This window comes from Trachemys scripta, chromosome 19, assembly GCF_013100865.1.
Source record: "Trachemys scripta elegans isolate TJP31775 chromosome 19, CAS_Tse_1.0, whole genome shotgun sequence".
NCBI classification, from domain to species: Eukaryota; Metazoa; Chordata; order Testudines; family Emydidae; genus Trachemys; species Trachemys scripta.
The window spans coordinates 3,704,099-3,716,609 of record NC_048316.1 but is presented as its reverse complement, the minus strand read 5'-3'; the positions used below and the strand labels follow the sequence as shown (position 1 = coordinate 3,716,609).

The window sequence follows — 12,511 nt, the reverse complement described above, 5'->3', positions numbered from 1 at the left end:
AACTTGAAAGGGAACAACAGGATCTATTGACTTATGCATAATAAGAAAGTAAATGGCATTTGTTCTCCTATCATGTCAGGAACAGGCACATGATGAATATTTAAATAGCCCAATGCCTTTGTTCTCAGAAGGTCCAGACATACTTCATTCTTTATGAGAGTCCAGCATCATCCATGCCCTCTGCTTAGTATCCCCTGAATCAATTCTTCTACAAACAGTACAATGCAGTTAGAGATTATTCCAACACCTTTGACTTTCAGTACATATAGCTGGGATGACAAGTTAAGAGGTTTCTCTAGGCAGCTCTCTTTCCTTTCCTCTTACTCCCTTCCTGGATAGAATTATTCACTTCCTCTATAGGAAATTCATTACAGTAGTCACTTTTCTGAGTTCAGCTGAGAGTATTATCTGCCTGCTGCCATTGGGTTATTAAGTAGCCACAAAGTTTCCTTTGACACAATGGGCTTAGTCGCCTATATTATCATCCTTTAAATCAGAAAAATAAAAATTTGCTTCTTGAAGTGAGGGTGAAAGAGTAAGATGTGTCTAGCAAGCCAAGTGCAAGAAAAGGGGTCTGCAAGCCCCTCTGGAGAACAAAAGAGGACTAGCTGTAGGAGACATTTTCCAACGCCCCAGGTCAATTACAATCAAAATCATTTTTAAAATGGATATGAAAACTGTTGGCTTTCATTCTTTTGATGCCAAGACAGCCAAGCACGCGCACCCCTTTTGTTAGTTCACCGGCCTGTCACCTCTAATGAAAGCTAAATTTTAATGACGTTGGTAGGAAATGCATCTCCCAATGCTAATTAAAAAAGGAGCTGATGATTTTATTCAGTTACTGAGCATGAAATTAATAATATAATCATGAAGAATATACATGATACTCCCTCACTAGTGACTTTTATTTCTATGTATGTGCTTGGCTAGATCGGTGTGAGATCCAAGAGAATATTTCCTTTTTTCAAGCTATCCAAATATACCATTTTAATTAACCATGTTCCATAATAAAAGCACAGCAAATACTAATAATAATTTGCACCTTCATAGCATGATCCATCAAAAGATTTAATACATTTTAAAAACCATTAAAGGAGCCTTGCAACACACTTATGAAGTAGGTACTTTTATACCCATTTTGCATATGGTTAAACTGAGGCAAAGAGTGATTTGCCATAAGTCTCAAAGCACAGCAGTGGAAGAGCTGGGACTAGAACCCAGCAGTCCTGACTTCAAGTCCCTCACTCTAAACCACTAGAGATATCACAACCCCAGCTTATTCATACTGGACAGTTAACTTCCTGTTCTGGGAATGTGACACCAACACCTTCTGTCGAGGTCCTGACAGTACGAAACACCAGCAGTTTAAGACGTCCCAACGTCCTTTATAAGGGGAGATCAGCCAAAAAGAAAGGGGTAGGGAGAGCCCCAAGTTCAGCCAGCTGAATTCCAAGCATGAAAAACCCTAAAATAGAACCAAAAATCATTTGACCCATTTGATCCTTTTCAAGATAGTCTGAGAGACACGTCCCCTTATATGTTAATTCATGAATGAACCTCTCTCTCTCTCTCTCTCATTTATAAGTGCAGGGAGGGGCAAACAAAACAGGAAGCACACACAGCTGAGTGTCCATCAATTTCCAGCCGAATCTCACAGGGCTCCTGAAACAAAGTAGTAAAGCACATTTTGGTATCTGAACGGTTCAAAAGCTTCATTTCCAAGGCCTCCTCCTACGATGAAGAGGTGAGAAGCAGCTCCAGAGAATGCTGAGCAAGAGGAATTGGTGGGCAAATTAGCTATCACTGGCATGTTCACTTACATAACCAGCAATTAATGTTGTGCTCAATGATAACTCCACTCAGATTACAGCTTTCTGCAGCTTCTGCCAGTGGGACAGTTTCTATCACCAGATTGTGATATGTTTTAAAATGTTAGTAGCTTTTGGCAACTGGGTAACTGAATAATGTGACCCTGAACATCTTTGTGTGTTAGATTGAGGAAGTTCTATACAAAACAGAAAGTGGCTCACACCACTTCACAGGAGTCCAGAGAGAAACTTTCCCTCCCATTAAAAGAAAGTATTCTTCTAAGACAGGGGTTTATAGCATCTGCTGCAGTGCACAGGCCATGAAATAAGCATGCAAAGACAATTGGAATGAGAAGAAAACCTCACTGGTGTGCAGTGGTACTTACAGTAAAGACAGCCGGCATCCCCTCCAAGCTGGGACCATCCTGGGCAGCACTTGTACACGGTCTGGTATTCCATGCTGTACACCTGCCTGTAGTCTGTGTAATAGGCTGTTCTAAAACACAAAACACAACCACCATTAACCCCTGGAGGAGGAGGATTTCGTAGGAAAGTGGAGTGCACAGAAGATTCAATTCTGACAGTAGAACCTAAATAAAAAGAATTTAATTTCAAATACTTTGCATATTTTCCACGTAGTCTAATAACAATCATGGATCTTAACATAATGCTTTTCAATCCATGTTAACCAGGGAGGAGAGAGCCCCGGGGGAGTGGGCTCCAGAACAAGCCTAGCACTTCTCTTCTTTTCCAAGTTGCATATTTCATTAATTCTTTTGCAGTTTTGTGTGACCGCTTCCCCCCTAATTTAAACCGCTGTTTGTCAAAGGAAAGTCAATTTATAAAAGCCACAGGTATTTCATCTAATACTGGTGAGCGAGTCACACCAAGGGGCTGGTGAGAGCTCAAAAACTATTTGGCTTATGATGAAGGAATAAAAAAAAATCATGCTAGCATCCGACTGGGAAACGTCAAGCTATTCCATGCACAGACGGCTCCTAATGCAGTTGTGCATTAAACAACAAGCTACTCACAGGCAAAGCTGTGGGGAAGTTTCTAGTCTCCTCAATTCTCTTGCTCCCCTTTACCAACCATGACTAACACTCAACCCTACACCACTGCACATAGGACTGGAAGGCACCTCCTGGCTCATCAAGTCTAGTCCCCGATATAGCAGTCAATACAGTTATATAATCCCATTCATAAATGCATCAAGATCTTCTCGGGGCTCATGCCACTCCTTGCCTCTTCCAGAACTGTCCTATTTATATAAAATAAAACTGGCTTCATGACTGACAGCTATGGCCACTAAAGGGGTGCCAGGAGCATGGGTGCCACACTCAACACTGCTTCTCACATGTCCCCAGTACTGGGCTCTGTATAAAAGTACCCACCATCCAGCCCAGGTTCTTCAAAGGGTCCCTGAGGACTGCAAACCTTCACAGCAATCCTGGGCCAAGTTTCTAGTGAATCTGCTCCTCTCCCACGGAGGGATTATTAATCTTACATTCAAATTAGGCAGTGTGATGCATTTCAGGGTCTGTCTGAACTGGAATCATAGAATCATAGGACTGGAAGGGACCTCGAGAGATCATCTAGTCCAGTCTCCTGCACTCATGGCAGGACTAAGTATTATCTAGACCATCCCTGACAGGTGTTTGTCTAACCTGCTCTTAAAAATCTCCAATGATGGAGATTCCACAACCTCCCTAGGCAATTTATTCCAGTGCTTAACCACCCTGACAGTTAGGACGTTTTTCCTAATGTCCAACCTAAACCTCCCTTGCTGCAATTTAAGCCCATTGTTTCTTGTCCTATTCTCAGAGGTTAAGAAGAACAATTCTTCTCCCTCCTCTTTGTAACAACCTTTTATGTACTTGAAAACTGTTATGGCCGCTCTCAGTCTTCTCTTTTTCAGACTAAACAAACCCAATTTTTTCAATCTTCCCCATAGGTCATGTTTTCTAGAACTTTAAACGTTTTTGTTGCTCTTCTCTGAACTTTCTCCAATTTGTCCACATCCTTCCTGAAATATGGCACCCAGAACTGGACACAATACTCCAGTTGAGGCCTAATCAGCGCAGAGTAGAGAATTACATCTCGTGTCATGCGTACGACACTCCTGCTAATGCATCCCAGAATGATGTTCGCTTATTTTTGCAACAGTGTTACCAGTTACTCATATTTAGTTTGTGGTCCACTATGACCCCCAGATCCCTTTCCGCAGTACTCCTTCTTAGGCAGTCATTGTATGTGTGCAACGGATTGTTCCTTCCTAAGTGAAGCACTTTGCATTTGTCCTCATTGAATTTCATCCTATTTACTTCACCCCATTTCTCCAGTTTGTCCAGATCATTTTGAATTACAATCCTATCCTCCAAAGCACTTACAACCCCTCCCAGCTTGGTATCATCCACAAACTTAATGGCATAGAGAATACACTTATAATCTAAATCATTGATGAAGATATTGAACAGAACCAGACCCAGAACTGATCCCTGCAGGACCCCACTCGTTATGCTCTTCCAGCATGACTGTGAAGCACTGATAACTACTCTCCGGGAACAGTTTTCCAATCAGTTATGGACCCACCTTATAGTAGCTCCATCTAGGTTGCATATCCCTAGTTTGTTTATGAGAAGGTCATGAGAGACAGTATCAAAAGCTTTACTAAAGTCAAGATATACCACGTCTACCGCTTCCCCCCATCCACGAAGCTTGTTACCCTGTCAAAGAAAGCTATGAGGTTGGTTTGACATGATTTGTTCTTGACAAATCCATGCTGACTGTTACTTATCACCTTATTATTTTCTAGATGTTTGCAAATTGATTGCTTAATTATTTGCTCCATTATCTTTCCGGGTATAGAAGTTAAGCTGACTGGTGTGTAATTCTCTGGGAAATAACGCTTTTTACAGATTGGAAAAAGGGCAAATATGGTGACAGTCTTCTGGAATCTCTCCTGTCTTCCATGACTTTTCAAAGATAATTGCTAATGGCTCAGATATCTCCTCAGTCAGCTCCTTGAGTTTTCTAGGATGCATTTCATCAGGCCCTGGTGACTTGAAGACATTTATCTCAAATCCAAACACAGGGGTGTTCTCTGGAAGGGCAACCCAAAAGGCAGAAAGAGCCCGTGCAATCCTCACAGATCTAATTCCTGGGTCACATGTTCTGGGGACGAATGGAACATTTAATCCTCAGCGAGTCGGATCTGGGACATTTTCAGGCCCGAGATGTTTCTCAATAACAAACTAGAAGGCCAAATGTAGCTCACATTCTCTCTGGCCTCCCTGAAGAGTGAGCACCATTCATGGCCCCATCAGACCCCAGGCTTCTTGGAGACTTCTTCCTCAGCATCTGTATTGAACTCCCTCCCATTCTGGACCACCATGACCCCTCAACTCTGAAAGATAAGCCCCCAGTGACAAGTGCCCTGATCTAATGTGCCCCCCGCATAACACCATCTGTTAAAACCCTTCCCAGCTCCCAATTAACAGCCACCCCAATATCCCACCCAACCAAATCCTGAAAAAAAAAACCCCACCAACTGCCATCACAAATCTGTTGCACAGGGTAAATAACAATGATACCTAACTCATAGATCTCAAAGCCCTTCAAAAAGGAGGTCAGTAACATCATCCGCATTTCACAGGTGGTAAAACTGACACACAAAGAAGGAAGTACTAGCCTGAGGTCACCCAGCAGGCTAGTAGCAGAGTCAGTAATAGAACTTATGTCTGATGAGTTCCAGTCCTGTGCTCTATCCACTAAGTCACACCACAGGTCTTGCAGCGGCTGAAGCTCAAGTACTTCTGAGGGCCCAATAGGATCATTATGCTTATTTTTGGTAATGCCCATGGCCCTGAGCAGGAATGGGGCTCTGTTACCACAGACATTGTACTAAGGCAGAAACTGAAGATCTTTTAATGACTTCTGCTCATGACTTACAGGGTGGGATGTCAGTCTGGCGAACAGAAGTTGAGTTAAAACATAAATAAATGTGACTTTTTCCCCTCGGAAATTTAGTGCTCTGTGTATCTGAAAATCAAAACAGAGATAAAACTTTTGAAGCTTTTTTTTAAAATCCTACTTCGGCAGAACATGAAACTGCTCACCCAAAGCACAATGGACAAACAACAACAACAAATATTTGGTACAGTTGAAAGTGTTGTATGCATCCACTGAAAATATTTATCCTAACTAATCCTGGTTGTTTGACTTTGTCTACATAACTCTACAAAGAAACTAAATAATGGTGCACTATCCCAATTAATTCCCATGAAGGAAATCTTCAACTACACTTCATTGCCAATGAGTATGTGACCTCACAGCTGACAAAAATAAAAGCAGTTACCCATTTTCTGGACAAGCTGCTAGCAAATTGTGAAGGAAGTAACCTGGGTCCACATACAGCTAAGAATGGAATTTACAATCTTTCAGGCACTAAAGACATTTAGCAATCAGGCTGAAATCTATCTGGTTCTCTTGGTCCCACCACCCAACGCCTTATGTTCCAAACAAATATTGCTTTTAATGTAATGCAGTGTGCATTACAATGTGCAAAGTTAATGCCAGGGATGTGGTATGTAACTAAACCCAAAAGCATTCAGTGTATAAATGAATAATATTACCCACCAATGAGTGGGGAACACAAACATTTCTATGCATTGTGGTGATAGGAAAAGATCTTTTTCCCAGGCAGGTTCATGGAGACATTGCTGGATTGTACTACAACAGACAGTGTGTTTTTCTTTCAGGCTGCATAGACTCATACACGGAAGGCAAGCTGCTCCAAGGAAAATCAAAGGACAGTAGGAAAAACTTGATAGACTGTATTCTGCCCTTGGACATTCATGTGCAGCTCCTACTTAGGTCAAAGGGGAGTGGAGGAAGCAGTGCTCAAGCCTAAAACTCTCTAAGATATTATGACAGGCTACCTATGGAAGCAGTGGAATGGAGATGACAGTGGCTAAGAACTACGGGAGAGGAGTTGAAGATATGGAAAAGTCCTACCATGTGCAAAACTTTACCAAGAAAAATGGGATCCAATATAACATCCTACAACAAATGAAGCACTAAATATTCCAACTGATCCAGACACTGAAAACTAGACTGGAGAAAACACAGCTCTGGGAACCACTCTCCACTCCTGCTGGGGTGACTCAATAACTTAGGTGTTTTTGCATCCCTAATTTGAATAATTCTCTGATCTTTTTGTTTCACTGAGCACTGGTCCAACTTCCTTCATGAGTTGGTATTTTTTATATGGAGATATACCTATCTCATAGAACTGGAAGGGAAAGGTCATTGAGTCCAGTCCCCTGCCTTCACAGCAGGACCACATACTGTCCCTGACAGATTTTTGACCCAGACCCCTAAATAGTCCCCTCAAGGATTGAACTCACAACTCTGGGTTTAGTAGGCCAATGCTCAAACCACTGAGCTATCCCTGGTAGGATGGAGAGCTACTCTTGCTACCTAACAGAGCATCCAGAGATGTTGCGCAGAAAGAAATGGAAAAATGCAGTTAATGGGACCCAAAACAATCAACATTCCCCAACACGGGATAAAATACCAGCTTGGCAGCAAACCGTTAATCTCAGTCAAGAGATAACGGCTATGAAAAGCATTCATTCTGATGGCAAAGCAAAGCCACCAGCTAGTGCAGCAACCCAATGTCAATCTGTCTCTTTTCTTGCCCTCCTTTACAATCAATAAAACCTAATAATGCAGGAGATTCTGCACAGAGCCTGGGTTCCATTCTGCCCTCAACAGATTTCTAAATGTCTAGTTGAGCTGAGTGAACATTGGCCCATCTCCAATTCACTTTATGAGTCAAGCCCGAGGTGAACACATTTACTGAATCTTGAACCCAAGGCTTAGTTCAAGTAGATTTAAAATGTGATGCAAACATTTTGCACAGTCCCAGTTGCTGGTGCCTCTATGGCTGTCACAAAGTATAAAGAAAGTGGAAGGTGGAATAGGGAGGTGTGGAAAGAACTGTTAAAGGAGATTATTTATCTTAGCTTTTGTTTTCTCTTTCAGAGTTTCTGGCCCAGAGTTATTCAGAACAGCGAGAGCTAATGGAACTCTAGCTTAGAAAAATACTGTCATGTCCTGCTGATGAAAGATCCATTTGCAGACCCTTGAGTACACTGCATACATGCATCAGCGTGTGATTACTGAAGGCTGTGTCAAACTAAACTCTTTGTTGTTAAAACAGACAAAAATAGTACCAAAAATAATACATTTCCAGGAGCAGCTAGCTACACAGCCCCTTGGATGTTTAGTTTAGCCAATACAAAACAATTCTTCACACTCTAAATCAGCAACCACCATGTCTTGAGGTCCCACATATTAATACACCAGCAGGACCACAGAATCACAGAAGTGGTAGTTGGACAAGACCTATTAGATAATCTAGTCCACCACCACTGATGCCCCGGACAATGAAAGACTGTTCCCTACAGTAGATTTTCTAGCATAAAGTATTATTTAGTTTTATAAAATGTGGTAATCCCAATAATCTGGGCCCACGTACAAATTTTATAAAACCAATCACTATCACTTATAGCAATACCCCCCTCCCCCCCAAATCCCAACTGACTCTTGGACAATCAGTGTCCAGACACCCCAAGGGGAGAACAGAAGGGGGGACAGCTCAGTGGTTTGAGCATTAGCCTGCTAAACCCAGGATTGTGAGCTCAATCCTTGAGGGGGCCACTTAAGGATCTGGGGCAAAATCAGTACTTGGTCCTACTAGTGAAGGCAGGGGGCTGGACTCAATGACCTTTCAGGGTCCCTTCCAGTTCTATGAAATAGGTATATCTCCATATATTAAGATTTAAACCCTCAAAAATAAGCAATTAACCCAACTGATTGCATACTGTGTTATTTTATTGTAAGAGTACATCGAGTAAGATCTTTTATGGAAGCTTGTAATGCACTGGACAGTCACTCTGAGATAGGCACACAGGTTATGGTTTTGAATGTAGGTGTTTGTATATATAGACAATTGTAATTGTAACTGTGGTGCAACTTCAGCTCTCCATTGCTCCACCCAGCTACTCACCTCCCTCCCCCCCAGAAAAAGCCTGGAAAAAAAAATGAAACAATGGATTTGTTAGTGGACTCTGACCCACACAAAATTCATCCATTTTAGCAGGCCTGCTAAGGGTTTAGGCTCCGAATGATATGACTTTACCAGTATCTGCAGTGCCACAAGAACACTCACAGGGACATTAGGGGTTATCGATAATTACCACTAATGTTTACTGAATTATTCTCAACTCAGCCTTACAGACAGCTGCTCGTCATTAAGCAGGTGAAACTACACAGAAGCACTAGGGAGAGCAGGTGCTGTATTTTCCTAGTCACGTCCATTAACTCAGATAAGTTGCAGCCAAGTTCAGTTCAGCCTTCTGTGTGTCAGATCCTGAGCCTGTTAATATGTTTCCTGAACCCAGTGTTGTTGGAGCACAGTCCAACTGGAGCAGCTCCAGTGGGTGAAACGGAGGCTGCATAATGTTCCCATGGATGTCGTAACCGAGCACTCCAGTGACTTCAGCTGCACAGCACAAGAGAGTTTGGCATCAGATCGCCATTCTAATGGGATGTATTGCTGCTGGAATGGAAACTTCCAGCAGGAAGGTCAGAGGGAAGAGAACAGCAGACAGAGCCTGATGAAAGGATTTTTAAAGTTCCTTTTATATCACTTACTTTTCAAATTCGACAGGTAAATTCTGCTCCCAGTGACATGGAGGCAGCCCCATGGTTTTTGGCAGAAACTAAATCCCAGCATTGGAACATACAAGCTGTCATCAACCCTGGAATTGTGAAACACCATTTGCCCCAACCCATTAGTTGGCCACCTCTGAGGGCTCTGATTTCCACCCTCAGACAAGGTGATGTCTCTTTCCAAGACAGCTCTCAGAGCTGGGTCTGTGCAACTCTGTAAATTAGCTAACTAAACTATGAAGTTATCTTGGTGGGCCTCTGCTCAGTTCCTAGCAGACAGGGGTCCACTCCAAAAAAAACCCTATCCACACAAATCTTGTTTGGAGTCTTAATCCAGAAGCTAAGGTCTGAATGGGCCTGGATAATGCACCTCTCTCTTTCTCTTAGGAATGGTCAGTCCACTTCAGGGCTGATGTACCTCGGCAGACAGAATGGGGAATCAGGCTGCAGCTGCCTACACGGTGTCTGTTGTGGACAAACAGAGACCTTTGGTCTATGGGGCTGCCAAGTCAGCACATTTCACCAGCACCACATTCACTAAAAAGTGCATAAACCAAACCAAGAACAAATTGAAACAAATACACAGAATCATTGTTTTCCACCAAAAAAGGCAATAATAATACATAGTTAGCTTGAACCGCTACCTTCATCCTGTGTACAAGGCAACTTCTGTTCACCAGTAGACAGATGTTCCCAATGGAAAATTATGTTGTTTTTAGTTCCTTGATTTACAATGTCAAAGAACATGCATTAGAGACCTGAAGCAGACATTTGTGACTGGAGAACTGCCAACCTTTGAAGTAGGAGCAGACAAGGCACCTATCATTTCAAAGTGCTCTCTCAAACACAGTCAGAGAGACAGACTCTGTGACTGAAAATAAGAGGGTTTGTTTGCTGCTTTATTACCATTACATAGATATTATCGCCAAGATAATTACTGACAGTTATAGGTTAAGAGCAATTCCTTAAACCCAACACTTAAAAGCGGTCTCCAGTCCAAGATACCGCCTTAGAATTAGTTTCCTGATGCGGCTTTATAAAAAAGGATTATAACTGTTCAAGGGGACGGGGAAACAGAAAAGGGGGCAGAAAGCAATATAATGCAAAAGAGATCTGTGCTTGGCCTTGACCTACTTTAGCCAGGGCTGCATCCAGAGAAGGAAAGATCCAGAATTCAGCATTTGCAGTGTCCTTCCTTCACAACCCACTTCTCCAGCTTTCAATAGCCTCTATGATCCCAAATTAGGCTCACCTGCTACTTATCTGATAGGAAGCTAAACACCTGCAATCACTTTCAGTTCAGATCACTGCACTTCAACTACTAAAGGCCAACTTCATCCCTGATACAGGCAAGTGTAATTCACCTGACTTGAGTATAGTTGTACCAGCTTATATCAGGACTAAATTTGGTCCTACTTATCTCTATCACCCGTTTTTAAGGAAGCCCTATAGTGCATCAAAGCAAGCATCAAGTCATCTGCTTCATGACAGCAGTTATCATAGTGAATCTCCCCAACAGCCAGGGCCGGCTCCAGGCACCAGCCCAACAAGCAGGTGGGCTGCACGTCCGGCTCTTCGGTGGCAATTCGGCGGCGGGTCCCTCAGTCTGTGTCAGAGGGAAGAACCGGCCACCGAATTGCCGCCGAAGAATGAAGCGGCGGCGTTAGAGTTCCCGATCACGATAGCAGCTTTTTTTTTTTTTTTGCTTTTTTGCTTGGGGCGGCAAAAACTATGGAGCCGACCCTGCCAACAGCCACCACCTCTCAGAGCAGACATTATAGCTCTTCTGGCATGACTGATTTCATCCACAGCCTAGCATGCTGCCTCATTCAGTGGTGCTCCCAGGTTACAGAGATGATCACTGATGCGTATCTGCTGTTAACAAACTCCACATCACAGAGCCAACAGCAGCTGAAGACCACAGCTGAGCTGCTGACAGCATCCTGCACTAATTTAATCTTTTTTCCAGCAAATCTGATATTCATATTGCCCAGTGCCGGCTGGAAGGGAGCTCATGGATGGCAGCATGTTATTCTCTGATTCACAGATTCTAAAGCCAGAAGGGACCATTATGATCATCTAGTCTGACCTCCTGTATAACATGGCCCATAGAACTTTACCTAGTGAGTCTTTAATCAAGCCTAGAAGAACTCCACCGCTAAATGCAGCATAAGCAGTTTCAGCCTGTAGACCTTTATCTTTTCAGATTTTTAGCTCTGTACAGCCAGAGAAGCCAATGAGCCTCCGTTAAACATTTCAGTGACTAAGGACCAGAATCCTACTTCCACATAAGTCAATGAGACGTTTTTGCCATTGATTTCTGATAGACTAATATTAGGCCCTAATTAGGCAAGGAAACAGCGCGCAGTGAATGTGCATATATCCACTATGCCGACAAACAAACCTAAATGTGAGTCAGCATATTCACTGGCAATCTGACTGTCTAGGAATCAGTCACTTCAGCCCAGACCACTGTACAGTCATATCTCAGAGGCAGCGTGAGTACCGCACTGTATCGTTTTTAAACAACAGCCTCTCTGGAGAACCAACAAATCATAATTTGAAGTAAAATCCGAATCTAACATGGTCAAGACCCATGCACGGAATCTGATATAATGTAAAAGGGATGTGCGTCAGTGTCTTAGTTTCAAGACCTGTTCTATCCTGGAACAGAGCCAGTCCTTAAAGCTCTGCCTAAAACTTTTTTCCGTTAGAATCAGGAGAAGAGTTTTGTCACTGTTAAAAATCAGAGCATGTCCCTCAATTGAATTTTCATGGCTTGGGTTGATTCTCTGTACTTTCATATAGTAACTGCTCCAGGCAATCCTAGTATTCTTCTGATTACTGAGCAGTCTTTGCTCTGATGAGATTAAAAGAAAAAGGGAATATATTAATATTCTTAAACCCCCCCCAAAAAGATGGGTTATCCAGCTCAAACTGATCCCTAGTATTGTCAGTTTAAA

At 42.7% G+C, this 12,511-nt stretch overlaps 1 protein-coding gene across 1 annotated transcript in view; it reads right to left on the bottom strand.

The window, feature by feature from the left end:
- The window catches only part of MEGF6 (multiple EGF like domains 6), a 245,461-nt gene that overhangs the window by 219,441 nt on the left and 13,509 nt on the right, over positions 1-12,511 (bottom strand). Inside the window, exon 3 of the mRNA XM_034753186.1 lies at positions 2,195-2,304. Within this exon, the coding sequence (XP_034609077.1) occupies positions 2,195-2,304 (110 nt within the window). The remainder of the gene's footprint in view (positions 1-2,194; positions 2,305-12,511) is intronic.